The sequence below is a fragment of the Seriola aureovittata genome, chromosome 20, assembly GCF_021018895.1.
Source record: "Seriola aureovittata isolate HTS-2021-v1 ecotype China chromosome 20, ASM2101889v1, whole genome shotgun sequence".
NCBI classification, from domain to species: domain Eukaryota; kingdom Metazoa; phylum Chordata; class Actinopteri; order Carangiformes; family Carangidae; genus Seriola; species Seriola aureovittata.
Window position 1 is genome coordinate 18960063 of NC_079383.1, and position 26797 is coordinate 18986859.

The 26797-nt window shown below is 40.8% G+C and overlaps 1 protein-coding gene across 3 annotated transcripts in view; it reads left to right on the forward strand.

The window, feature by feature from the left end:
• LOC130161233 (cadherin-18) overlaps positions 1-26797 on the forward strand; it is a 190554-nt gene that overhangs the window by 103389 nt on the left and 60368 nt on the right. For 2 of the 3 annotated variants that reach the window (XM_056364372.1, XM_056364373.1), the window contains exon 2: positions 25864-26430. In XM_056364372.1, coding sequence (XP_056220347.1) covers positions 26200-26430 — 231 coding nt within the window. In that variant the 5' untranslated portion in view covers positions 25864-26199. Of the gene's footprint in view, positions 1-6590; positions 6840-25863; positions 26431-26797 lie in introns of those variants that run through there. The other variant, XM_056364371.1, reaches the window with a different exon arrangement.

Consider the following 26797-nt stretch of genomic DNA (forward strand, 5'->3'; position numbering starts at 1 on the left):
TTGCCCTCCCTCCATCTCTCCATCGTGTCCTGGTCCTGAAGGGCCTCTCTCCCTCACTCTTGTGCTGCCCATCTCCTCATCCTCTCACCCCCACCCACCAGCCCCCTTTCACTGCTCCGTTCATTATTCATTAAGTTTCCCTTTGGATCCAGAGAAAGCAAAAGCATGGCTGAATACATAGGCAGACTCAACAGCTGGCCCCAGGGTACCTGAGCAATGTGAGTGTGTGTGTGTGTGTGTGTGTGTGTGTGTGTGTGTGTGTGTGTGTGTGTGTGTGTGTGTGTGTGTGTGTGTGTAAGAGAGGGAGGGAGGGAGAGGTAGAGAGAGTGACTGACAGACAGACTGACTAATTGATCGACAGAAAAAAGAAGAAAAATAAGATCATCATGCTAGAAAAAAAAAAACAGTTTCAAAACGGTGTAATTGAGTTTGGAAACCAAGAGATGCAGAGCAGCCAAGCTGAGAAGTGCTAGGTGCAGAAGGTGATTGTGATTTGAAACCAAGAAAAGGCAAGTACGGCCAAGCCAAGATGTGGCACGGACCGGAGGACTGAAGGTTAAAAGAGACCGACTGCGAATCTCACTATGTTTTAAAACACCACTAATGGAAAAGTATGCGTCATCTGAGTCTGTACTTACTCTCAGAGAGTCGAGAGTAAGTACACTTGTCAATGAAATCCTTCATTCCAGAGATTATGTGAGCAATATTACACAACAAAATTTCCTGATATTATAGTTTCTAGAGCCATACCGGTTTTATCGGCCTATCACAGACATATCGGTATCTGCGCATATATTCTCCGATATACGCTGATATGAATTATTTTATTAAGAAGCAATAATGCAGCGGAAATGCTCAAGTCAGGTCAAGTTATATAGACAGCATTTTATGCATATTTGATCCTTTGTTTTCATTCAAGTTATATGTGTATAGTATATATACATATTTGTTCTTATGTTTTTTATTCATAGTTATTTATTTTTATAGTTATTTTATTTAATTCCCAGTGAATGTTACCGTTTCAGTGCACTGATGTCATTTTGGACAATAAAGTTTATTGTTAAACTGCTTTCATTACATATCTTTTTCACAAATGTTTATATATATATATATATATATCAGCTGATATATCGATATTGGAATTTTTTTATTCCCTAATATCGGTATCGGCATCGGCCCCAAAAGTCCAATATTGGTCCGGCTCTAATACTTCCTATATCAGGACACATTCACTGTGCATAATTATTGCTAATCATGTCATTGGCCATTGCTGAAGTGCAGAAGAACCAAACATTTCTTGGTGGTTGTTATGGTTACCATCAGTTTAATATATTTTGTAAACTGCAGCTAATCTTCTGATTGGAAGTACTGAAGGTGACAAATTACAAAGGCAAAATCTGAACAAATGAGTGGAGAAACATGATGAATGCAGATGTATCCCCACAGGTGCACAGCAGTTACAGGTACAGTTAAGCAGTTAACATCCAGTTCATTCTGATTTTTTTCTGTTAAGGTGAAGAAGAGCAAAAGATCGAAGTGAAAGAGGGTTCATTGTTGGTGCTGGGATGGCAGGAGCTTCTTGCGCAAAGGCTCCTCAACTGGACAGTGTTTCTCATCGCATTTAGATCTATGAGAAAGACGTCATTGAATAGAAATTGCAGTCAACAGTGCATTTGACGACCGTGATGAACGTGTATTGGTGCGATATGGAAGGAAAAACAGAAGAGCAACTCTTCCTCAGGGGAATGTCAATGCAGGACGTGATCAGATTGTGTCAGTAACAACAGTCCATCGATCATTACCTAGAGAGGGATACTGTAGTAGGGTTGCAGTGTATGTACCCCTCATTACATAGACAAAGGCACATTTAAGAGTTCAGTGGTGGAAAAACAAGAGGCACTCAGAGATGTAGAAAAAAAAGTGATGTGGTCGGATGAGTCATCCTTCACCATATTCTCAAAAAGTGGGGAAGTCATGTAAGAGAATGGTACAGCCCTTAACGTTTAACCCCTACAGATAGGGGGGCTTTGTTAAGCTGTGGGGGGCATTTTGCTGCAATGGTTTGGGTCCTTTTGACCCTTTTAAAGGAAACTGAAGGGTCACTGCGAATCAATACAATGCTGTCCTGACTGATCACCTTTATCCAATGATGAAACATGTCTATCCTGATGGGAGTGGTCTCTTCCAGGATGACCCACTACCGTATAGGGCTCGAGGGGTCACTGAATGGTTTGATGAGTATGAAAATGATGTGAATCATAAGCTGTGGCCTTCACAGTCACCAGATCTCAACCCATCTGAGCACCTATGGGTGATTTTGGACTGACATGTTAGCTCTCCACTGCCATCATCAAAACGCAAAATGAGGAAATATCTTTTGTACTAATGGTGTTCATCCTCCAGTAGAGTTCAGAGAGCCAATGTCAAGGAGCACTGAAGCTGTTCTGGAATTTATAACTGCTGAATAACCTCCATTAATGTGCGTCCACATTCCTTCATATAAAGAAAATGTGAAAGCAAGTGACAACATTCAGGCACTGGCAGCATGTTAGCTTCCATCTGAAGACTGAGTAGCGTAGGAGAGCAGGATGCAGTCCAAATGGAAAGTAAACAACTGAATGAAATATCTTTTGGACCTAAAACACCTTCAAAAGTACTGGCACTTCTATATTCTATGAATAAAATATTCTTCTTCAAGGATAACACATAAGTTGCACACAGACGCATATGTCACATCAGACTGATTCTGATGTGGGATTATAATGATATGTAGCAGGGGGATTTTTGATTTGGTTGAATATTTCAAGAGGTAATTTAGTGATTAGATGCTATGGAAAAAGCAGGTGTGCCTGGCATAAGCTATAGGGGCTAAATATGGTCCTAAGTATAAATATGGTTTATATGGAGTTTTTAATGTAACATTTTAGGCTTTTATTTTCTATTATTTATTGGTATTTTTGCCACTTTATCAGGTTTAATCTTCCTAAAACATGTTGCTGCGGCTCATGTTGACAGTCACTCTCTCTCTTGGCATGAAGATGAACACTTGTGCTGTTAAAATAAGGTGTTGCACAGTCTATGATATTGCCTGTCAGTGTGATTGTGAGTCTGCATTCGTCTCCCAGTCAGATTATGGCCGGACACTGAACATCATTGAAATGCCCCCGGGGGACCAGACCCTGTGACAGACTTGTCAGTGACACCAGATGTGTAGACACTTGAGAAGTAAAGTGTTTTTATAGATGCACACACGGTTGCAGAAACAGCTTCGAATTTCAGAGAGCACTGTGAAGCATTTCCAAACACTGTTCAGAACAAAACGTCATCCTTTATTGAACGCCTCAGCGCATCACTTATGCACCTCAAAGCAGCAGCCGACTACTGATGCAGCCTGTTGTCTGTAAACAGAGGCTATGCAGGAGAAGTGTCCATTTAGTGGGATGAGTGGTAGCAAGGATGTTGTAGTGCCACGGCAGCTGGGCAGTTGAGGTCAGTTTTATTATGAGCTAACTAGCCCTTTCACTTGTCATGGTTTCAGTGATGGTTCATATTTAAAAAAAAAAAAAAAAAAAAAAAGTAAAACCTAGTAGACAAAAGAAAAGGCTTTCAATTAGATATGATGTCTAGAAAATGTCTAAATGAAAGTAAAGCAGACTGATAATTGTATGTGCCAGTAGCATCCCTTTATCCTATGTTGTTACGAGTGTAAGTTTGACCTGATAAAGTTGTGTTGGAGCACATGAACAAGCTCTTTCCTTTCTCCAAGACTTCCCAAAACCTAAGATACTATGCAATATTTTGTCTGAAACGTCCCATATTGTATAAAGTGAGATTTCCATGTCTTTCCTGATTACAAAGCAAGTCTAGGTGCTATACTAGTGAAAGTATCAAAGCACTCAGTCCACAGAGAAATGCACACAGCCCATATTGAGAAACTAACCCTTAAAACAAGCCATCAGGACTTCCGTAACTTTGTGATGTCACAAGGAAAAGCAGTTGCCGCTTGTCCCAAGCCCAGCCCAATCACTCAAAAGAGAGGATTGGCTCACCAACGTGTTGTTAATAGAGCTCCACAGAGCGGCCTGAGAAAGACGATGTAAAACTACATTGAGATGGTTTTTGTTGCTTAAACAAATATATCTTCTTATAGATATCAAAACTTCAAATAAAACACTGGGAAAGTGTCAAATATGGGCCATTTAACAATTAAAAGCTACACATTTTTTTCTTCTGAGCAAAGCCAGATGAGCAAATTAAACTATGTGAATCTTAATACCATTTTTCCTGAATTCCACTGCTTAGATGTTGACCTCACTCTCCTAACTCCCTCTGAACTCAATGGAGTAATTGGTAGCTGTGCTTTGCTGATGGCAATATTAAGATTCTGGAGGATGAGAGTAACACTCAACTCCTCCCGACTCAAAAATCTCAACCAGAGAACCTAAAACATACTTCACATCTTTTTTTTTTTAATATGTGATTGGATTGTTAGACTTTGTCTGAATATTTCTCCAGATTTCCATCTTTATTAGGAAAATAAATACATAAATCATACAAACACAATCACAGCCAACTTGGAGCGATATGGGACTCCGCCAAATTAACATGGATCAGGAGATGAATTGTCTGGGCCCCCAATTATTTTGTTCCTCAAACACGAACTTCATTATTTTATGATCAGGACCTCTCTTTTTTAAATAACATAGCTGCTTAGGCTCAAACATTTCCCTAAGTAGATGCATATGTCATTCATTTGTTTTAAAACATGTTAACTATTCACGTCCTTGCTTGTTGAGCCTTGACCCAGATGAATTCAGAGGGATTACTGAAACAGTGCCATGACATCTTGAATCTTGAATACAGTTATTCATATTAAACATTTTATTTAAAAGAAAAACAGCCAGTGGTTGTTCTACAGAAGAAAAAAAGGTTCTACCCATCCATATTTGAAGCTCATAAGAAACTTTGAGAAGCAGATAAAATGCAGTACAGTTTTAGGCTAAGGACTCAAAGGGGGTTTTAAAACCCCCCTCTGATTAAAATCAAGGTTTTAACCTTGTTAACATGTGCATATGGTGTTTTTTTATATATATTACAAGTCATATCATACGTGAAATAAGCAGTAAACGCCATGACTGCATATTTCCACCTTGGAATTGCAGTGAACCAATGACGTATTTGGATAGCAAGGGTTTCGTACATCATTCAATTTAAGGAGTTAATCCCGTCAACTTGTGGGGATGTGAGGTGGACAAAATAAACCGGAAACCATTGTCGGTACAAAGAGCGAGAGTTTACATTAGCACAACCACTAACACTCTGTTAGCCACTGAAAGCTAACAAACAACATAAACAAATGAAAGATGCTCACCACTCTGATATGTCTGCTAGTTGCCAATTTTGGTGCACAACAGACTCATCCAACTCACCTTCATCTGAGTCTGGGTCTGACTCTCTCCAATGTTTCCTCTATTTCTCTTGATATGCACTGCTCTTTCACCGTTCACCGAAACCTTGTCAGTACAGAGAGCGAGAGTTTGCATTAGCACAGCCACTAACTGCCTGTTACAAGCTAACAAACAAACAAATAACTTACAGTTACGTCTTCTAGTCGCAGATTTTGGTGCACATCAAAAGTCTGTGGCTTAGTCTGTCTTAATTTTTCTTCCGCTAACCATCTTGATACGCTCTGCTCTTTCACTGGTAAACCTAGTGCAAGCAGCAGTGGTGGGCAGGGCACATGGCCTGATACAGAGTTTCTCAATGAGGAAGTAAGCCTCGATGTGCTTCAAGCCCCAGTTTTCCCTTTCTTTCCCTTTTTATGTGGGAAATCATGAAATATTAATCATATCACAGTATTTTTCACATAGTTTAATACATGTCTGGAGAGGAACTTTAAACACTTATTTTCAGTTTTGCTGCCATATTTAGTTTCAGTGCCATATTTGCTCTGCAGTTCCCACACTTCTTAATGTCAGTGTGATTTGCTGTCCAGAGTTTCAGCCAGAGTCTCTCATACTTTTAAAATTAAACTACAGCTTGACAATGAAAAACAAAATAACTTTGGCACTGTTTTGTTAGAGGAGAACGAGTGTTTCATTTTCACAAGGAAATTATAGCAGGATGAGATGAAAAATGAGTGAACACTCAGTAACTTTGCGGCTATTAGATGTTAAATTCCTCTATTTTTTGTGCTTTGAAGCAGGGTTTTTTTTTCTCTCTTGCTGTGCAGTTTTCTTCATGGTCACTGGTGCTCTGTGTCCTACTGGGAGTCAGGGAAGATAGGCTGTGTCTGGCTCTGTGTGTAGAAAATTAGATAGGGATAACATATCGCTTTCTGATCACTATCTTATATAATCACGTGTTAACAGAGAACGAGAGGAGAGGAGGAGAGGGAGATAATGGAGAGAGAGGTGGTGGTGGTGGTGGGTAGGGGAGCATAGGGAGGCCGGTCCGAGCCGGGTAACGGTGGATTGATATGACAACCGACCAATCGGCTGCCGTCCTCGGCCTGAGCCGCCGCAGTAGCCGGGCAGGATTGGAGGATGCTTCGGCGGAGAGAGATCCGCACACACATACTGGCTCTGCTCGCTCGTCCTGTCTCCCGCACACATACACACACACGGGAGGAAAGGGAGAGTATCAGCTCTCCGCAAGCCGTGCAGTCAGGCTCTGCCCGGGAGAGGATGACAGCGGCGGGGAGAGGTAACTGAAAGAAGACACGGAAGAAAAAGAGGAGAAAAATGAGGAGCAAACTCAAACTCGCGTGTCTTTTTCGGCGTTAAATCAGCTGTCATGTGTGTTGAGGGGAGTGCACGAGGACAGGAAAGACAAGAGAAGTAAGTTTGTCTGGCTTCCTCGCGCTGTTTATCTGTTAATAGTGTGTAAGTTTTATCATTTGTACCTGTGCGCGTGACTTGTCTGTTGGCGCGGGTGTGTGTGTACCGCAGCCTGTACATTGTGTTGTGTTTGATGGAACCGGTAAATAAATAAGCCCAGGAGAGTCTTGTGGTGCGCGTGAGCACGTGCGCGCGCTCGTAAACGGTTGAGTTTGACTGTCTGCGCATTTGCGATTGCGACCCCGTGAAATTTGGCACTAAGCAGAAACAAACATGACACGAGGAGGGGGGTAGCAGAAGCAGTAGGAGCAAGAGTGCGCACACACGCACGCGCACACGCACACTGGCTCTCAGTCATTTCTCGGCTATAATGAGTGTATTTGGCTGTGGCGCGCCTCAAGTCTTCTCTCTTGGGGTGTTGTTGCACACAGCGCCTCGGTGGAGTTATGAATGATAGACAGGCTACTATAATAGAGTGGGAGTTGGAGGCTATCCGATCCCTCTTGTGATGCGTGTGCCGCACCAGTGTAGCCAGACTAAAATTTACGCGCACTGCAGGAAACAGAGGAGTCCACTCTTTTGACTGCAGCCCCTCTATAAGTCTAGCTTTTCTCCCTCTCTCTCTCTCTCCCCGCACCAGATCCCATCTTTCTGTAGAGGGAGAGAAAAAAAAACCCCATAAAGACACGATTTGAGTGAATGCCTCAGTCATCTGAATTCTCTGTAATGCTTTGACGTATGTGTGTGTGTGTGTGTGTGTGTGTGTGTGTGTGTGTGTGTGTGTGTGTGTGTGTGTGTGTGTGTGTAAGGATGCGTGAGCCAAGTGCCAGATGCTTAGCTGTCCCTGTTAATGTTGCATTGATTGGCTTCTGGTGTGAGCACAGGGAGAATTGTATGGCTGCCAATCTTTAGCATTGCAATTTTTTTTTTGCAAGGTGCTGGCCTCTGTGGTGTGTTTGCTAATGTTTAAGAAAAAGATCATGTGCCATATGATTCAGTAGTATGTTGTTGAGCTACAGTGAAGGGGGGGACTGTGGATCTGATGTGGTTTATTCCTCCAGTTTACAGAATGGCTCTGTACTATAGAAACCATTCAGCTGCTGTGGGCTCCGACATTGATGTAGACAACATGTAAATGTTATCTACATGTATGATCGGGGAAGCTGTGCTGAGGGAGAAGTTTGGATGTTTTCCCCTTTCTCTCTAATTGGGGCCTGGGGACATTTGTATTAGTTCCTACTCCCTTGCTTTAGAGATATGCTCTTATTTTGCCAGTGGGCTTGAGGCGGCAACTACATTGATTATTTTAATTATCGGTTTATCTGTCATTTATTTTTCAGATAATCAGTTAATTACTAAAAAGAAGTTTATGTCCATCACAATGTTCCAAAATCTATTTAAGATAACATTTGAGAAGCTTTGACGAGCAAATGTTTGGTATTTTCCCTTGATAAATGTCTTAAATGAACGTCGGGAAATTAATTGAGACACCATATGTGGTATGCATAACATAAATTTGCATGGGATGCACTGAAGGCATCAGCCACAGAGGGCCCTCTGCTGAAAATCCATCCATCAAGCTTTACTAAGTGGTAAGTTATGTCCCCACATACAAGCCATTTTCCCACGGTTGAAACGTGCAGCGTTGGAAGACGTAACAGCAGTACAGCATGATTACCAACCAAAACTTTGAACTTAACCAATAAAGCGGCGGCAGAGGCGAGTCACGTGGAGTTGAAAGCCACTTCGCAGTATGTGTTTGCATTCAAAGCCGTTTGGCTATCATCACTTCTGTGAATGTTGCTGAAGCAAGATGAGGCAGCTAACTGAGTTCCAAGGAGGCCTAATAATAGTCGTTTCTTGAATTTGAAATGTGCTTGCCATAAAACTGGCAAGTGGAACAGTTGGGAGTAGTATGACAACATATGCAAAGCATAGGCCTCGAGCTGCACTGACAGTGGTTAAAACAGTGGTTAAACTGAAGAACACTGATGAACACTGCTCTGACAGCTGATTAATGGCTTGAATGGTAAATTATAGAAATTGTGATTGATTAATTATCTGGATTACCCATTAGCGAGCTCATCTCAGCCTTAAAGAGAATTGGATTTGCTAATGTACGCCCAAAAAATGAAAAAAAAAACAATACATGTTGTCATCGCAGCAATTAACAGACCAAATGATCATTTAACCTGTGGGAAGCTTTTATTTCCTGTTCCTGTTGGCTTCCCTTCTACAAAAAGGTGGAGTACGCCACCTCATGCCTGGCAGCAATCCAAGACGAACTGTTGTTGTTTTGAAAGAACAAAGATGGCTTCACTACCTTTCAGACGCTCTTTGCTGATATAATAATATGCGTGTTTGTCCAGGCTTGTGGATGTTTTCCTGTTTGAAAAGGGCACAGAGCTAATTACACCATTATTAATCTCGCTGAAGACAGCAATTCAGGAAAATGTCTGTTTCGCTTACAAACACACTTGCAGAGTTTGAATATCAACAGTGCGCGATGCAGACATCACGACGAGTGCACAAAGGCCAAACTGTACATGTTAATCACTGCAATCCCCCTGATTTGACACCAGTTACACAAACCCTACCCCTGAAGTGTTGTGTCAACTCAACTGTGAACAACTGTGCAATTATCAGTCACTCATTACAGCGCGCTTGCAGCTGAGCAGACATCTTAAACAGTATATGTTGCTCAGCATGGCGGCAAGTTGCAACACCATAAAATAATCATTTTATCAAACAAGGCTGATGTGTAAATCACACGTTGACACTGTGAAAACTTGAGTATTTAGTCAGTTGTCTGACTTGTACTGTTTTGATTCTGAAAGGCCAGTTTTGGATTGTTTTTAGTGACTAAGACACTAAGGCTTAAAAGGGATGCAAGTTCATGGGCATTAAATGTAAGGGTTTCTCGCCTTACTTTAATGGAAGTGGAATACTAAATCGCTGGAGCACCCCTCATTAATATTCTGCTCATAAAGCTGTCTCTAGATTGTGCAGACTCAATCTTAAAAGCTGGTATGGTCCATCAAGAAGTCTGTGCACAAATGGTTCACTCCAGGTGGCGACTGTGTGATGGCAGCCATGATGTTTTTTAACATATCACTCGCAATCCAGCCGGGAAAAAAACCACACTGATTATTGTTCCAACAGCACAGTCAAGGGGCCATTCACAAAGATGAATCACGCTTTCCTCCAAAACATTTACAGTCTTTTCACAGTGGGCAAACAAAAAAAAGTGGTCATTCACTGGCTCCATCTGCCAACCAAGACCAACAATTTAGTCATTTTTTTTCTTCTGCAAATAAGCATTACAGCTTTGAAAAGGCGAGTGTTGATCAGTCTTATCAGTGATGCCATCTTCTTTCAAATCCAGGATGCGACAAGGTAAAATAATCTCCTGTTTCTAATGCAGCACTGTGATGTTATTATGCGGGCTCAAGGAAATAAATGATGCACAGAATTTTTGTCATTAAATTTTCTTATCAGACATGCTACTGTGATGGGAATACACAGGCACACACACACACACACACACACACACACACACACACACACATACACAAATGAGCTCTCACATTGAGTATTAAACATGCAGGAAATATTGTCGTTTAAATTCCAGACAGCAGCAGTTGTTATTTTGGAATAATTTAAAGAGGAAACCAATAGCTAGCATGAGCAGGGCTGATTTTGCAGGGTTGGGAGGGGGGGTGTTGGGTGGTGGTGGTGGTGGTGGTGGTGGTGGTGGAGCACCACCTTGGGAAAGTTAATTATTAAACCAACCAAGGATCACTGATGCTGTTTAGACAGAATTTGCAACAAAAACCAGAAAGAAAATCAAATTTTTCAGATTTCAACTTATTGTGTTGCTGCTTCATCACAGCTTCTCTAATCTACAGTGAAACAGCTTCACTGACAACATACAGCTGCCAGTGTCAGCGAGACACAGAATTAGACACGATTCACTGTTTTCATCCTGAAAGAAAAAGCATTGTGTCTCCCACAGCATCTCTGAGCGAATCATAAAAATGGATAAGAAAATCAATGTTGATGATATTCAAGTCCAGCTCTCCGTCATCATTTATGATATTCTCCTTCGTGCAACATCTTATATGTTCCACATGACCTGGTGATGGGTTAAACTGATTCCAGTAACGATTTTTCCAGGGGCATTGTTGTTTTGAGTGAGGGTTCCTCCACTGATCACACTGTAGCTAATCCTGTCTGCCGCTATTATTGTCTGTTATCCAATTATCAATGAAGTTGACTTGTCACCCTCATATTCATCCATATACAAATTGTGGACAGACAATAGTGTTTGTCAGACACTGTGAATGCGGTTGTCCTTCAGTGGGGACATTTCTTTCATGGGTCAAATTTCATTTAAATATCAAATGATTCAATACTCAGCCTTTTACTTTGCTTTCTCTGTCATAGTCACATCATATAGGAAAAAAACAAAATAGAAAAGGCGCTTTAAATGCAAAACTGGATTGATATCTTTTTAAAGATAGAAAATAAAAGGGATCATCAGCACAACTTACAGACCATGTGGTTCCAGAGACTTAATTAGGCTGCCAGACAAACAGCAACAGCCAATCAGGAGACAGCTGGTAAGAGACACAAGGTGTTTTCCATTATCTCATCAGCTATGTCAAGGTACATGGTAATCAGTCGGGGAATGTTAACACCTTGGAGGCATTTCACTTCTCTTGCTTTGGAGCCGCAGAGAAAGCCCTCCTCTCCTGTGCTTTCAAACACCACCGTCTCTGGCCTGTTGTCATCCAGCATTTCCATTTTTTTGATTTAGACTTTCATTGCTTACAGAGGGACACAGAGCAGTCTGAATCACATTGACATTATTGCACTCCGGGTTTCTTCAGTATGGGTGAGCGCAGCGTTAGAGTGATTCATCTGCTGCTCTCACTTGCAGTGACGAATAGGCAGCAGAGCGTTTTCCTTAAAAGAACACTCGGCACTGTAAAAGGAAGTTTGATCGCAGCAGGGCATTTTTTTTTTAATAGTAATGCAATCTTGACCTCATTATTTAGCAGGAAAAAAATGAGTCAATACATAGTTTGCCTCATTAGAACTCTGAGAATGTTAATGAATGTTAATAAAAAAATTTTAATGAATCATAAATATATTAAATAAATATATATTTTTCATGATGTTTAATTGCCAAGATTTGAGCATTGATTTTTCAAAAGTGGATCAACACGTCAACAAAACGCCCAGCACACTCATCATTTAAGGATTTCATTGAAAAATTGCACTGCCCAGCATGGCAGATAAAGACTGTTGGGCAGTGTCAGGCTTGACGTATTTCATACAAAACAAGAAATGAAGCCCTTTAAGATTAGTTTTGGAAGGATGTTTGAGTCATATGTTAAAGATGCAGTGGCTTCAAAGTGTGATACAGCAAAAAAATAAATGTGTGACGTAGAAGCTGGGGGAAAAAAAAAAAAAATACTGCTGCAGTGGGATGTTGATAAGAATATTCTATGTTTGCATATTTGCCCACAGTTTTATGGGGAAGACTGTCTTTGCAAACCATGAAAATAGAGCCATTTGATTGCCAATATGCTGCATGAATAGTTAATGTACTATTAGGGGGGGGTGGGGGTGGGGGTGCATTTCCATGTCACATTTGAGAGTGTTTGCTCAGACTCAGAGACTTTTCCCTTTTTTTTCCCCCAATAGCTCTTAAGGATGAACTGTCATTATGTAATCACTGTGCGTTCCTGTCTGGGATCCTGGAGGCTGCCTCTCAGTATTTTATTTTGTTCTCTGCTTAAAAGCGTCGGGGTGGCGGGGTACGCGTTTTTGGTCACATTCCGGGAGGTTTCAGCTTCTTCAAGGGAAAGCCTGCGTTTTAGTCACCTGGGCACATCCTTTATCGCACTTATCCCCCCCTAGATTTACATTCTGAGCTCCAGGCGTTTCACTAACACTTTTATACCCAACAATGTACACAGAGCCAACCGGTAGACAGGCAGCGTATTGCTCAAGGAGAGTTCAGCAGAATATAGAGACAAAACTGAGATTAAACTTGGGTAGATGGGGCGGATTCTCTGGCAGTTTTCACTAGAGCTTGAGTTTTAGTCCCAAAAAAAATAAAAAGTATATAAAACATATTTCATTGCATACATTTAAAATTAATTACTAGCTGTCTTTTTTTATTAAATTATATTGCTATATTCCTCTATGTGTCCGTAGAATCGGGTGGTTTTTCATAAAAATGTTCCTATTCTACATCTGCTGTGCTGTGAGACGTTACATTTACTATCTTTTTAAGTATTGCTTTCAGTGCAATATGGCCTCTTAATTCAAAAGCCATGTAGTGTCCTGACAGAGAGAGTCACGTCAGTTAGTTGTCAGTGTCACCGTGCAAAGAGGAACCCTGATGTGTGGCACTGATAAAGCATTAGTGCACTGCGCGACTGTCAGACCCGCTCACCCTTTGCGTGCATCGCCCCGGACGTGGAAATGTGAGATAGATGTTAATTGGACCATGCCAACGATTTATGAGAGTGAGAGGGAGGGAGGGGTTGGGGGGTGAGATGGACAGGGCGTCCCTACTGATTCACAGATCTGAGGTGGATGAGAGGCGCGCCGCGGGGGCTGTCCACTAGAGTTAAGATGACAACGGGAATTTTAGTACCACTTGAATACCTCAGGAAAAGGTTGAATTTAATACTTTGTTTTATAACAAGCGACAATAGTTGACCTAATACATATTTCTTTGAAAGTTTAAATTCCATTTCATCAGAATATATATGTAGCGTGTGAGTCAGAATAGGTACAGGAAGGAGAATAGTGTCAATGCATCTTTGCCATTTTCCCATACACTAGTTTTAGATAAGAACATGCGCCGTTGGTGTAGTTTTTTTGTTTCCATTTGGATGCACATACGTTACACTTTGGAAATAACAGCACATATGGTTTAATTCATACTGTCGCTCCACCGCCACCATCGCTGTTAGAGCTCCAGCTGAGTTGTGTAGTATGTAAGCAGAGTTTCTTTAGAACAGTCTCCAGAGCTGTGATTGAACCATTCACTTTGTAACAACATCTGCCCGCTTCCATGCCCCAAGTACTGAGCTTGTGAGCCAGTGCGCCGTTGCCAAACTGTCAAATCGTGTGCCAGGGTGTCAAACAGCTCTCCATGTACTGAAATGAATCTCAGTGCGCCTAAACAAGACGGCAACCCCCCGTGTCACAAGCCTAATTCGTAATCCGGACATCCAGCTGATACCAAAACCAGTGTTTATTTAAGACGATGTCCATTCAATCTCATGCTCAGATGACATATCTATTGTATTACAGCAGGTGCTCCTATTTCTTTCCAGCTGTAGCTTTGACATTTGGTCCTTCTTGTACTCCAAAAATGAATAAACTCCATCAAGAGTTCATTTCCATTTCATTTATCACGAGTCGAGCGGTTTTGCCCTGATTGCCAGGCCTTGCACTTCTAAGACAGAAAAAAGTCAATTAATACATGAAGTGACTGGCAGAAATCTAATTTACAACAGTGTTAAAATTTAAGTAATTTAAGTTAGTTAGTTCTTAAGCAAAAATGGGAAAAATAAACTCTGGTTTTCTTACTCTTTCAGTATAGTAAATGGAATAGCTTGGGTTTTGGATGGATAAATCAGATGAAACAAGATCTTTTTGAAGGCTCTGGGAACTTCAGTTAAATTCAAGATACTTAATTTCTCCCAACAATTTCATCGACACACAAAAACAATCCAAAAATGCAAACATTAGAAAGAGTTAAAACACACAAGGATCTATGACACTGGCCGAGTCCATAGCTGGACCAACACCACAAAGGCAAATATCGTCTTAAAAAAGGGCAATCATCAGTCCATAAACAAGTCAAACTGACCATTTTGTGTATTATGGCTGTTCACCGGTGTAATTGCTTCTGGAATACAACCAAACATCCTTCTGTTTGTTTTACCTGCAGGCAATCTAAAACACATTCCTGCTGTCATCAGCCACAATTCATTGATTAATCAAGAAATTAAATGCTAAATCAATCAATATGAAAGTAGAGGATTGGAGCAGTGCTTATACAGAGGGCAGTATTACTCAATGGTCTGTGACAAATCAACAAATGAGAGACTCGTGATGATGCTCAGGCAGAGGAACATGGAGCAAAAATGAAAATGTTTCAAATCTACCAAAGAAAAATCTCTCAAAATAACTCAGTGAGAAGAAGAAGCCTCGAAGTAACAACAAAGAGAAGAACAAAATGAGTCACAATCAAGGAAACCCCACTGGTGATTTAGAGAAAGAGGAAATAAACTGTGAGAGAATCATAATATCCGTCCTAAGTGGGAAAGTCGTGACTCTCATTTTGGTCAGAAAAAGTCTCTGTTAATAGATAATTTTGTCTGTTTTTCATGGTTTTGCAGTAGGTCTAGATTTCAGCAGCATTTGGTAATGATGTAAAAAGAAAAAAAAAAAAGAAAAGTCAGCATGAAAACACTACTGTCTCCCCAGCCCACACAACATACTGTGTGTTCTCCTTTACACTTTCCCACGACTATTCATCCCTCCCTGCGTCTCTGGCGTCTGCATCACCAGCTTATTCTTTATTTGGATGATGCGGTGGCATATTTGTCTGTTGTGGCTCCTAACACCCTCCCCGCGAGTCTCTGTGGGCACTTGAAAAGCAGTGTGGCGAGCATCTGCGAAACTCCCCCAAATCTCTTGCACTTCAACCCCTCATGAGGGAATCTACCTGGGAGCGAGAAAGCAAGCTTATCTGTGTATGAAATGCTAATGTGCATAGCCTCAGCCCCACTTTGTGGATGAGAGCACATAGGCCCCATCCTTGTTGTAAAACCCACCTGCTCTGTGTGTTTTAGCATGTGTGAAATGGTGACGCCTGCCAAACTCCAGTAGCCTCAGCCTGAATTTAGGCTTTGCAGACATGAAGCGAACCAAGTTGCTGTAGGGGATATGAATGTGTTTTCATCCTGAATCCACCTTGTCTCTGTTTCTCTTGTTCTATTTGGCAGAGAACGACTTAACATCCCAAAAGCATTAGCAGGTCATCCAGGTGGTGCTGAAATCATTAGTCAATTCATTCAGTAGGAGACTGATGAAAAAGTTTAAACAATTATTGTGATAAATTAATCATTTAAGTCATTAATCGAGCCAAATTTTTTTTTTAAATTTGAGGATTTACTCCTTTTATTTATTTTTTTTGTTTTTTTTATCACTGCAAAATGAATGAATGGCCGTAAAGGTACAGATTTTTTTTTTTTTTTGAATGCCTCCACGCCGGCGATGGCCAGGGCCAGAGGCATTATATGGTCGGGTTGTCCGTCTGTCTGTCCGTCCCATTCTCGCGAACGCTATATCTCAGTAACGCCTTGAGGGAATATCTTTAAATTTGGCACAAATATCCACTTATACTCAAGGATGAAATGATTAGAGTTTGGTGGTCAAAGGTCAAAGTTCAAGGTCACGCCGACCTCACAATAGTGCCCCTATGGTAGTTGGCGTACTGGACCGTCGTGGTCATGGTAACAATAATAAACACACTGTTAAGCTTAAGGAATTCAACTCAAGATAACTTTATTAATCCGTTAGTTTCATTAGTGTACAAGCGTCAGTCATACACAACGCATAGTTGGAAAATTAAAAACACAGAGTAGACAGTAAACAAAAACCATTGGCGGGAGTGGAGTATGAGATACAAACAAAACAAAAACATGTAAAAACATTGCTCAATACTGCCACTAGTGGTGAAAAACCACCTTCAAGGTTTGGTCTATTGGTTGTGTAAAACAGGCAATCTGAAATAGGGTTGGGCCATAAGTTAGCATTATGGATCATTGATTATTTTTTCAGCAGAAAAATGTAATGAGGATGTTGTGTATTATTGGTTATTTTGGTGTTTCAGTTTTACACGTATGAAGAATTTGGCCACATGTGAAGCATAATAGTGGGACACAGTTGATGTGTATACACTAGGGTTGTCACGATACCAAATTTCTGTTTCGATACGATACCAATATGTATTTCGATACTTTTCGATACTTTTTGTAAAAAATATTTCATTATATTATGTATTGCGTTAATGGGTTATTTAAATATTTAAAGAATGTAATTACATTTTTAAAAATATATTTTTTAATGTGTTTATTAACCATGGACATGTTTTAGCTCTCTGTATGCAGGCTACTGTAGGTTTACTACTGGGCTGGGAGGGGCTTTGTACTTCTTTCATTGACATTTCATTGACTGGTGAACAACATTATCACCTTTCGTTCTTGACTGAAGTCTCGGAACAAGTCCGCATGGTTGTCCTTTAAATGTTTCGACAGGTTTGAAGTGTTGCCTCCTTTTGCGAGACACACTTTGTAGCACCGCTTGCACTGCGGTGCCTCTGGGTTCAGTGGCTCGCCTTTATCGTTCGGTTTGAACCCGAAATATTTCCACACCGTATTTTGTCCACAAGTATGGGCTTTTCTGCAGCTGCCATCTCTATCTACTGTATTTTCTTCAACCCGCTCCATCTGTCTAAGACGCGACCTGTCGTTTATCTCTCCTCCTCAGTCTAAACATGCGAGTGCGCGTGGGAGGTGGCTTACATCCGCTCGGGCAACTACGTCGCACTCGCTGGCCTCGCTGTGCTTAAAGAGACAGGCTCCAATTTACAAATTCATTAGCATTCAATAAAACGAAATAAAAGTACCGTTTGTTTTTAAATGCTGGTATAGTACCGTTTTCAAAACTCTAGTATCGCGGTACTATACTGGTACCGGTATACCGTGCAACCCTAGTATACACATACACAGAACACAATATACTTTATATTGTTAACAGAAAATGTCCTGAGATTAAAAGAACCAAAACGTCTAATATACTGATTCCAGCTTCTAAAATGTGAGGATTTACAGGACAAATCAGACTATTTGAAAACTCATTTAAATTGTGATTTTAAAAAAAAATTTTTTTTTTTACATTTTATATGCTAAACTATTAATTGATTAATAGGAAAAAACAACAGATAAATAAATTAAAAAAAAAAAAAGAATAATCTAAAGTCGGAGCCCAACATCCAGGCATTTGCCAGTCCTCTCTGTCTCGTATACACCATTTTGATGATGGAGCCATGTCTGGGTGTTGTGCGGCAGCGCTGCAGTCAGAGTGGAGAGAGATGATGATGTTGATGCAAGTTGAAAAACTGTGTTTTTTTTCCCCGCAGTGGCCAGCAGATGGGTGCTGTCTGCTTCATCCTGGCACTCCTGCTGTATGATGAGAGCTCAAGAATCCAGCCATTAAACACACAACAGATGGGACATTTTCTGTCTTCCACCCAGCTCTCATTAAGCAGCCAAACAACATATAGCGGGGTTGACGAGTGCAGACATGTATTCTAATTTGACACCCAAGCCAAAAAAAAAAAAAAGAAGAGAGAAAGAGTTCCTCCTTTACAGAAATAATTAAGGTTGTTTAACTTGGCATGTAAACATGAGGAGATGAAACCATCAGAGGCTTCCACTCTCATCTTGGAAACCTTTGCCTCGGCGAGCCGTGCGAGGACTGGTGCGTTTTTGGGTTTGAGGTAATCAGAGCTGAGGGTTAGGACAGATGGTGTTTGGAGGGTAGTGTACTGGAAGGACAAGTTGCTGTTGACTTTGGGAGACATGGTGGGCGGGGGTGACTGACACACCATCCTGCCCACATAACTCAGTGGGAGTCATTACTGCAATGGGCCTAATTACCTTCAGGCCTAATCTGTGTTTAAAAACCTGCTGCTTATTGCTTTTAATTACCCACAAGTGTAGGAAAAAGATTGAAATGCAAGGCTGGAGCGTTTGTCTGTTGCGTCTCTGCATTTGTATGTGCATGAGAGAGAGAGAAAATGGATGGCTGCAATGTGTCATATTTTCAAGCTTTAGATGCCTAATTGTAGCTTCAGAGTACTTCTATGCATCTGGACTGTTTACACAGAGGCCTTTAACTGTCCTCTGATAGACCCGGGAGCACAAGTGTGTTTGACAGCCAAGTATTTCCTTTTTTTTCAGTTTTTCCCTGCTTCCACCTTCATTTAAAATGTTACTCAGATAGTTGTACTGTAGCCCGAAAACTAAATTACTCTTGCTCTCATCACTTTCGACAAGAAGAAAGAGAGTTGATTCTCAGATCTTCAGATGTCGATTTGACAAGAAGACGAGTCGAGGGAAGTCTTATCTATAGAACGGGGTCGTGATGATGATACATGATCTCGAAGTTGTTTTCTGCCGAGCGTCCTTGGGTTATGTAATGTGATCAAAGTCGTATTCTTGCAGGTGTTGGAATAGGAATATGAGCTCAAGTTAAGTTGGGGAAGAAAATATCTTTCGCTTCTGGAAAGGTTTTCAAATTGATGTAGTATGTGGATTTTCATTAAAAGTGGTAGAGTTGTAGTGTAGAGCAGTTACAGGCGAGAAATGAGATTTATGAAGATGACTGCAATTAAGTTTGGCTTTGCAGTGCTTGAAGGTTAGAGAAGCAAATGTGTGACTGTGTGGAGTTGCTGGTCTGAATCTCAGGACATATTTCTGGCTGAAAAACTACTGTGAAAGTCAGCAAGGCAAGGCAGAAAAACTGTGACGCTGTAAAGACAGCTTACATCTATGAGAACTATTTTTATGTTGGTGTGTGCACAGGACTTTCATCACATCATGAGTGGGTGATGTTAATTTGCCAAAAAACAGAGTGCCAATAAAAAAATCATGATACAGCATTACAAAATTTTGTATCTCACAAACCTCACAGAGAGACGAGAGTTGAAAAGGTCTCACAAGGCTCAGACGGTTTTGGAGAAAAAAAACTAACCACCAAAATAATTCATTCAGCCCCGATTCCCTGTGCATTTTCTAGAAAGATGGCTTTGTGGAAATAACTACTGTCTGCTTGGCTAAACCACTGAATCGCTGGCACCTCTCTCCAACCTATTTGTCTCCTGCAATTTCGTGGAACCTCCAGGGTGTGCCACACATTCAGAGGATTGGCTGGTTTGTGAAGCTGATCAGACTAATCTGCTTCCTTTCACAAACAATGAGCTGGGTCAAATCACCCAATAGACTCCAGGCGAAAAGCACTTATTTATAGAACAGGTACAGATCAATCAAATGTGCTTTTGCAGTTCTGACCGAACTGGCTGTTATCACTGTCTACGAATTCGGAAAACCATGAGGGTTTATTCGTGAATTCTGAGGGAGATGCAACAGAGTGTTGCTTTGAAATGGGAAACTTATTTTGTTTTGCTCGAGAACCAAACTTAATTTATCAAAACAACCACAAAGTCTCTGTTTAGCTTAATGCATTTTCATATCTCACACAGATTGTAGATAAACACATTTCACATTTGTGGTTATGAAGATACTGTGTGCAGATCTGACTCCTTCAGACTATAAATGTGGAGGAACTCTGTTGGGTTTCTACAGCCTCATATGAACACACATACATTTATATTTCCAACAGAACAAACACCTGTGCAGAGTAGCTTACATACTAGAGCTCTAAACTCAAAGTACTGCCTCATGGACAAAATCCTCTTTCATGGTGCTATGTGTAATTTTGTTTCGTGATAACAATATATATCGTGATATCCTAAGCAAATTAAGCACCTGACAAATCAAGGTATGTTATTACATCAGTGCAGAAAGCATATAAAACCTACTATAGCATTGAAAGAATGGGCAAAATCTTTGACAGTAGATAAATAAACATATATTATCTCACTGTATATGGTCATATCTCCCAGCTGTACTCATTATAACCACTCACATTTAATGCAACTCCAAGCTAATTCTGTTGCGTTTTCCCACTTATAGTCAATATAAAACCATGTATTTGTAAAGCCAAATTCAACAAGCAATAAAAAACTTTACAAAATGTAATGCTTGTAGACCACACATTGTATCTACTGGTGCAGACTATGTCTTTAAACTTCCCGTCCATTTAAGCATCCAGGTTACACAGAGATTTCCATCTGATTCAGCAGAAACAGCAGAGAAGAACATAAATTCATGTCCAGGCCTCAGGAACATTTCACAGCTTTGTTACCAACAAAGCACAACACATTTTGCTTTGTCACTAATTTTCTCCTCTGCTGTTTGTGTTTCCCTTTTCTCACCTTAACCCAAGTTGTTTACTTACTTTGACTCAGTGAAACATTGCCCAAGACTGCAGGCAACAAACAAGCCCTATATATGGGTGGAAAATGTTTGCATTTGCTCCTCTCAGGTGAGGTGAAAAGTCAAGAGTCTCTTTCGCTGTTTTCGTCTCTCCGGCTGGCCCTCTTTGTACCGAGGATTAACAGTGGTTGGGAGATATGCGTTTTTGACCCACCCCGGTCTTTTGCTATCTGGCGTTTGACATCGGCAGACAGCTGATGCTGTGAAATCGAATGCAGTGGGTGAGCTCTCTGCAGGAGGCCACGACATTAGCTATTAGCGGCAGGCGACAGGAGCCTGTGCTCCCTCTCTGCCGGAAGGAGCTGAGGTGCATCTCTCTCGCTCTCTCACCATACCTCCCTCTCTTGCTGCCGTTCATTTTAGTATTATTTTTCATTCTTTTCAAGTGTTTCACCTTCTGCAGTTTAATCAGTGGCTGTGGTTACGTGCAAGAACTGTTGGCTACTCTGGCTTAGGTCTTATTCAATTTAAGTTGTTTACATGACCGCTTGATTCCCTGCGATCTGGGTTTTCCTGTTTCCATGAATAAAACAGGAGACAGAGACACAGTGTTTAGGTGTCTTAGCCACAGGTTTTTCAGGATACTAACTGATTTAAAACATTAAACATAGTTACAGAGATTTAAAGGATACATTTGTCAGCTGAGTACACAAAGAAATGCATCAGCTACACAGTGTCATAATCAAAATGAATTAGTCAATGCAATGTCAAAAAGAGCCAAAAATGCAGAAACAGTTCACATTAGAAAATCTGACAGCAACAAATATTTATTTTTGCATGATGAATGACTGAATGATTTTTTTTGTCAGCTGACTAATCAATTAATCAACTAATCATTCAGCCCTAGTTCGATTTTTACAGATGGTAAAGGGAAAAGTGAAATGATTAGTGAAATTCACAAGAATCTGATAAAATTTTCAGGCAGGTGTCATACAATATTTATATACAGTATGTAATTCTTATATATTTTTTTTTACATATTTTAGTCCGTCTCTCAGTATTTTCTGATTTCCCTACCATGTCTGTGACTCAGTCCATAACCCTCTAGTCCATGGCGATGATGCAAATCTTTGAAAACAGGTCACAAACGTATAATTTCATTTTCTACATCAGCTGGGCACTGCAGCAGTCATAGTAAACAGAACTCAAACAGGAGAAAACGGTGCATTTGTGGGACTATTTTCCACAATGGATGAATACACCTTCCGTGCTATATTCCCAGCAGCATGTAACACATCTTCCAGTGCAATGATGTGGCCCATTATGTTTTTAATAGTCTTTTTTTTGGACATTGGAGCTATAGCAGCTTTGACTCCACTTCGTGAACTTCATCATGATGTTGCAATCAAGGTACAGCACTAACACAACCGAATCAAAAAGAATTACATGTGTATATAAACACAGCCATCTTGTGTGCACCCTGCCAAAATCTTTGTGGTTGTCACTGTGCATAACCTATCCTGTTAGATGCTGCACACATATATAAACATGCCGTGGGCAGAAGGCTGCTCAAAACAATATCATCAACATAAAAAGGGGGAAATTATTTCCATTGACGGAGCCAGATGCTGTTGATTTCATGGCTCCCTGAAATGTATTTTGCTTGGAATCAGCATGATAATCAGACAATTAGGAGACTGATTGAAGAGAGCCCCAGGAGGCAAAAGTGAAACCACTGGAAAAGATATTCTCATTCTGACACAGAGTCTGACTCACCCAGGTACCACCATTGTCTCACCAGTGCTACGACTGTGTAGGGAAATCTGCTCCAGTGTGGTTGAATTAAGATATTACTTAACCAGAAAAAAAATTAGATTGAAGCAAGAAGAAAAACCTTAAAATCTCTAAAACAGCCTTTTTGAAAGAACTTTATCAGTAGTCTTTGCAGGGCCCGCTATCGTTTTACTGAAAGAGGGCAGGGGAAGCTGGATTTGGGCGTAGCTATACCTATGCAGATGAGAATCTTTTTCCAGATTACACATGTTTAGTGTCGTTCTGAGTATTTATCCTTTGCTGCCTTAATCCAAGTAGATGTGGAACAGACTTTGCCTTCTCTTTCACAGCCCGGGCTGGCAGTAGGTATTGCCCATGACAACCACTGCACTTGGTGAACATCACCAACAACTATACTTGAGCTGCGTAATTTGCATGTAGAGATATTTGAAACACGGGGGATTAGTCAAGGGCTTCTAAGCACATCTTAATCCATATATATGTAAAAATATTTATATTCATAAAAAAATAATTCAGTGATTATCCTTCAAAGTGTGTGACAGTCGTAAGTTGCATTAATGTCTCGTTTTAGCGTTTCTCTCTAATGTTGTCACATGCATTGTAAGAGATGGAGAGCAGCAGCCTTTGAAGTGTGTCAGCTCCTATATCCTATTAAATATCAAATACATGTGTTTGTCCTCTCGATAATCCCCACGATGCTGCTATTCTTCTGCAGCACTTTGAATGTTGAACCAACTCTCCTGCTGGAAGTCAGTATTTGAGACCGAGTGTACTTCCTCCTATTATTATTATTATTATTATTGTTATGAAAAATTCCACTCAATCCACTGAAACCGGCTGGTTTGTTTGAAGGAGCTTTTTGTAAGTTTTGCAATCGCTACATAGCCAACGTTAGCATTAATAACTACTTACACTCCAGTCTAGAAGAGACGTTGCGAGTTCAGCATCAAACTTCATTCCTGTCTCAACCCTCTTGTTTTGCTTCTACTTGTCACTTCTTTTCTTCTACTGAAGTTAGCAGGCTAGCCCCAACCTGGTCACACTGTCTTGTCACTTTCCGATACCAAGTCACTAGTGTCCAGTCTGCCCTGAAGACGTAGTGCCGCTCCAAGGGCGTATTATAACCTCTCATATTGTAAACACAATAAAAGCTGAAGCTCTTGCCAAGACTAGTTCGTAAACAGCTGTTAACGCTCACGCTGTTAAGTAGCGATAGCTAAATTTAAAATTAGCTCCTTAAGACTAGCTTCATACATAATCCACCACACTGATTGGGTGGCATTACTACTGCCTCATTTTTTGTTCATTTTTGAACTTGTGTTTTTGTGAAAATGTGAATCAAAAGCTGAAGTATTGTCCCAGTTCTGAGTCTGCATTTAGCCAAGTGTCTTGTAAGCCTTCACCCATTTTATCAGACAAGCTTTGGGAGCTACTAGCAAAGAGTATGAGCCATAATCACAGCTGTTTAAATGTTCATTATACAACTGTTAAGCAAACATGCTAAATTTTCTCCAATATTTGTGAGATGTGAGGACTTGCGAGCTGGGTAACACCAGCCGGTCAGTGTTCATGGTCATTGTGAACAGTTTTACCTCTTGCCCTTTGGTAATATGTTGGTTGCAGCCCACATAAGATGTAATTCCTTTTGGAAGCTAAACTTCACAACAGTCAAAACCTAACATTTGTTGCTAGTCAAATGTGCCTGAAGGTAAATCTAAGGTTCATGTTTTTATTAAACAGCCTCTGTACTTGTGGCTCCCTGTATGTACAGATATTGCCACACTTTAATAAAAAAAAAACAATGGCAGTACAGTGTTTATCTTTTGTTTATTTGCAGTAATAATAATAGGTATATCTGTTGTACACATGAACGTGGTTTAAAGCTAAAAAAAAAAAAAGCCAGTTAAATGGTCTCAACATCATCTCCTTTTGAGATGAGGATATTTAGTCACACAGCAGGTGTACAGTTTTAGAGTGTAATCACCAGAGCCTGGCACAATGCTTTTGTCCCAGTTGCAAATAGAGTATTCTGTGTCATCCTGTTCTGCCAACGCAAGTTCCAACTTGACATACTCTTGTTTTGAGAAAGGCCTTTAATCTCACTGTATCGCAACTTAGATGAGATTCTGAATCATTGTTTTCTTTAGTTGTGAAATCACACCGAAGGGCATCTCAGTACAGCAAGGGCAAATGATGCAATTTCCTCTCTTAAAAAAAAAAAAAAAAGAAAAAGAAAAAATGTGAGAAGTGAGGACCGATTTCATGCTTCAGCAGCACATCTAACTTTAAAATCCACCCAAAGACCAAACAATTCTCTATAATGCCTCCTCTTTAAGGAGTTGCAGAGGTGCTATGCACTTACTTTTGCGAAGGAGTTGCAGGAGGAGTGCTTCACTAACATAGAAATTCAACAATACTTGCAGTTATTTTTTTACTACTTCAGTGCCATCCTCAATATATAATTTTGATTTATAAAAACTATTTCCCTCTGTCTTTTCCATTCCAGTGCCTTCTAAAAATCACCCTCTGCCTTACGTTTGAGTGGCTTGATGTCTGTCCTTATCATAGTAAATGTATTTCTTCCCGCCACCCTTATTATTCATCGTGCCAAGGCACACACTAAGCCTGCAGTATGCCCCGGTCGTGTTAAAACATCCAAATCAAACCTTTTTTCTGATGTGTTTTAATAAAGCCAACTCATCCTTTGAGTTGCAGGGGCCAGCAATGCACTGTTCTGATATGTGACTCTGACCTCACATGGCAGTATCAGTCACCAAGCAGTGTTCTGCCCTCATAGGCATGGACAGCCTTTTAATAGCACTGTAGCTCCTCAAGTCCAAACTTGTTTGTATCATCTGCATAATGGCAAAAACTGGCTGGAATCCTGAAACAGGATTCCTTATTGCCTTTTTGTACTTTATCACAGTTAGCCAGTTTGAAGCGCACGTCCTCATCTGTAAGGATTTATGAGCCGCAATTTAATTGGAGGGAATTAGTGGACATTTAGCTTCTAATATCCATCAAATTAATCTCTAACTCTGTGTTTCTCTCTCCCCTTGTCTCTCTCTCAGGAAATCCAGAATGGCTTCAAGGATTAACCTCTGCTCTTGGTAGAGCTACCCAGAAGTTCACGTCCATTTGCACAGCATTTCACAGCCTGGGAAATTCCATAATGTAAATTTATCTTTGCTTTTTCTCTCTTTTTGATTAAATCTTTGGTTTTTGGCCATGAACCTTAGAGGAGCTACCAGGACTGCTGTTTCCTTAGTTTGGATTTAGATTCCCCCTTTGCCTGGACTACTTTGCGGGCCTGCAGCGGTGGCTAGTGGTGGAGGCTGCGGTGGTGGTGGTGGGAGGACCTTGCCACCTCGGAACACAGGGATAACTTTACAAAAGCGCGTGCCACCATGAGGATATCCACCACCTCCTGTCTCTGTCCCTTTCTGGTCTGCCTCTGCTTCATCCAGAGGTGCTATGGGGCGAGCCACCATGTCCCCGCCAAAGTGCTCTCCAAGAACCAGACCAAATTGGCCAACGGGGAGACGGAAGTGCACCACAGGCCCAAGCGTGGCTGGATCTGGAACCAATTCTTTGTTTTAGAAGAACACATGGGACCAGATGCGCAGTATGTGGGAAAGGTAGGATTTCACTGAACTGACTGCAAGTGTAAAAAAAAAAAAAAGAAATCTTTTGATCCCAGGGAACTCGCTTTTGAACAGCTTACTTGGCATTTTTGTCTCTCCTCTTGTTTATTGAGAAATGGGTTACAGCAGGAGCAAGCTGTTCTCTTGAGGTAGATTGCCGCGTCGGCATTGTACATGCTGTGATGTGGAAATGCAGTTCTCATTTGTGAAGGTGTGTGTTTTTGGGGGTTTTTTTCTCTCTCCTGTCATTACGGTATCTGACCGAATTCCTCTTGTGATAAGGTCCAGAAAAAAAAAAAAAAGTTTTAGTCGTTGTAATTAAGGAATGCCTCTCAGCATGGCTGCCACTATGGGAAGCCAG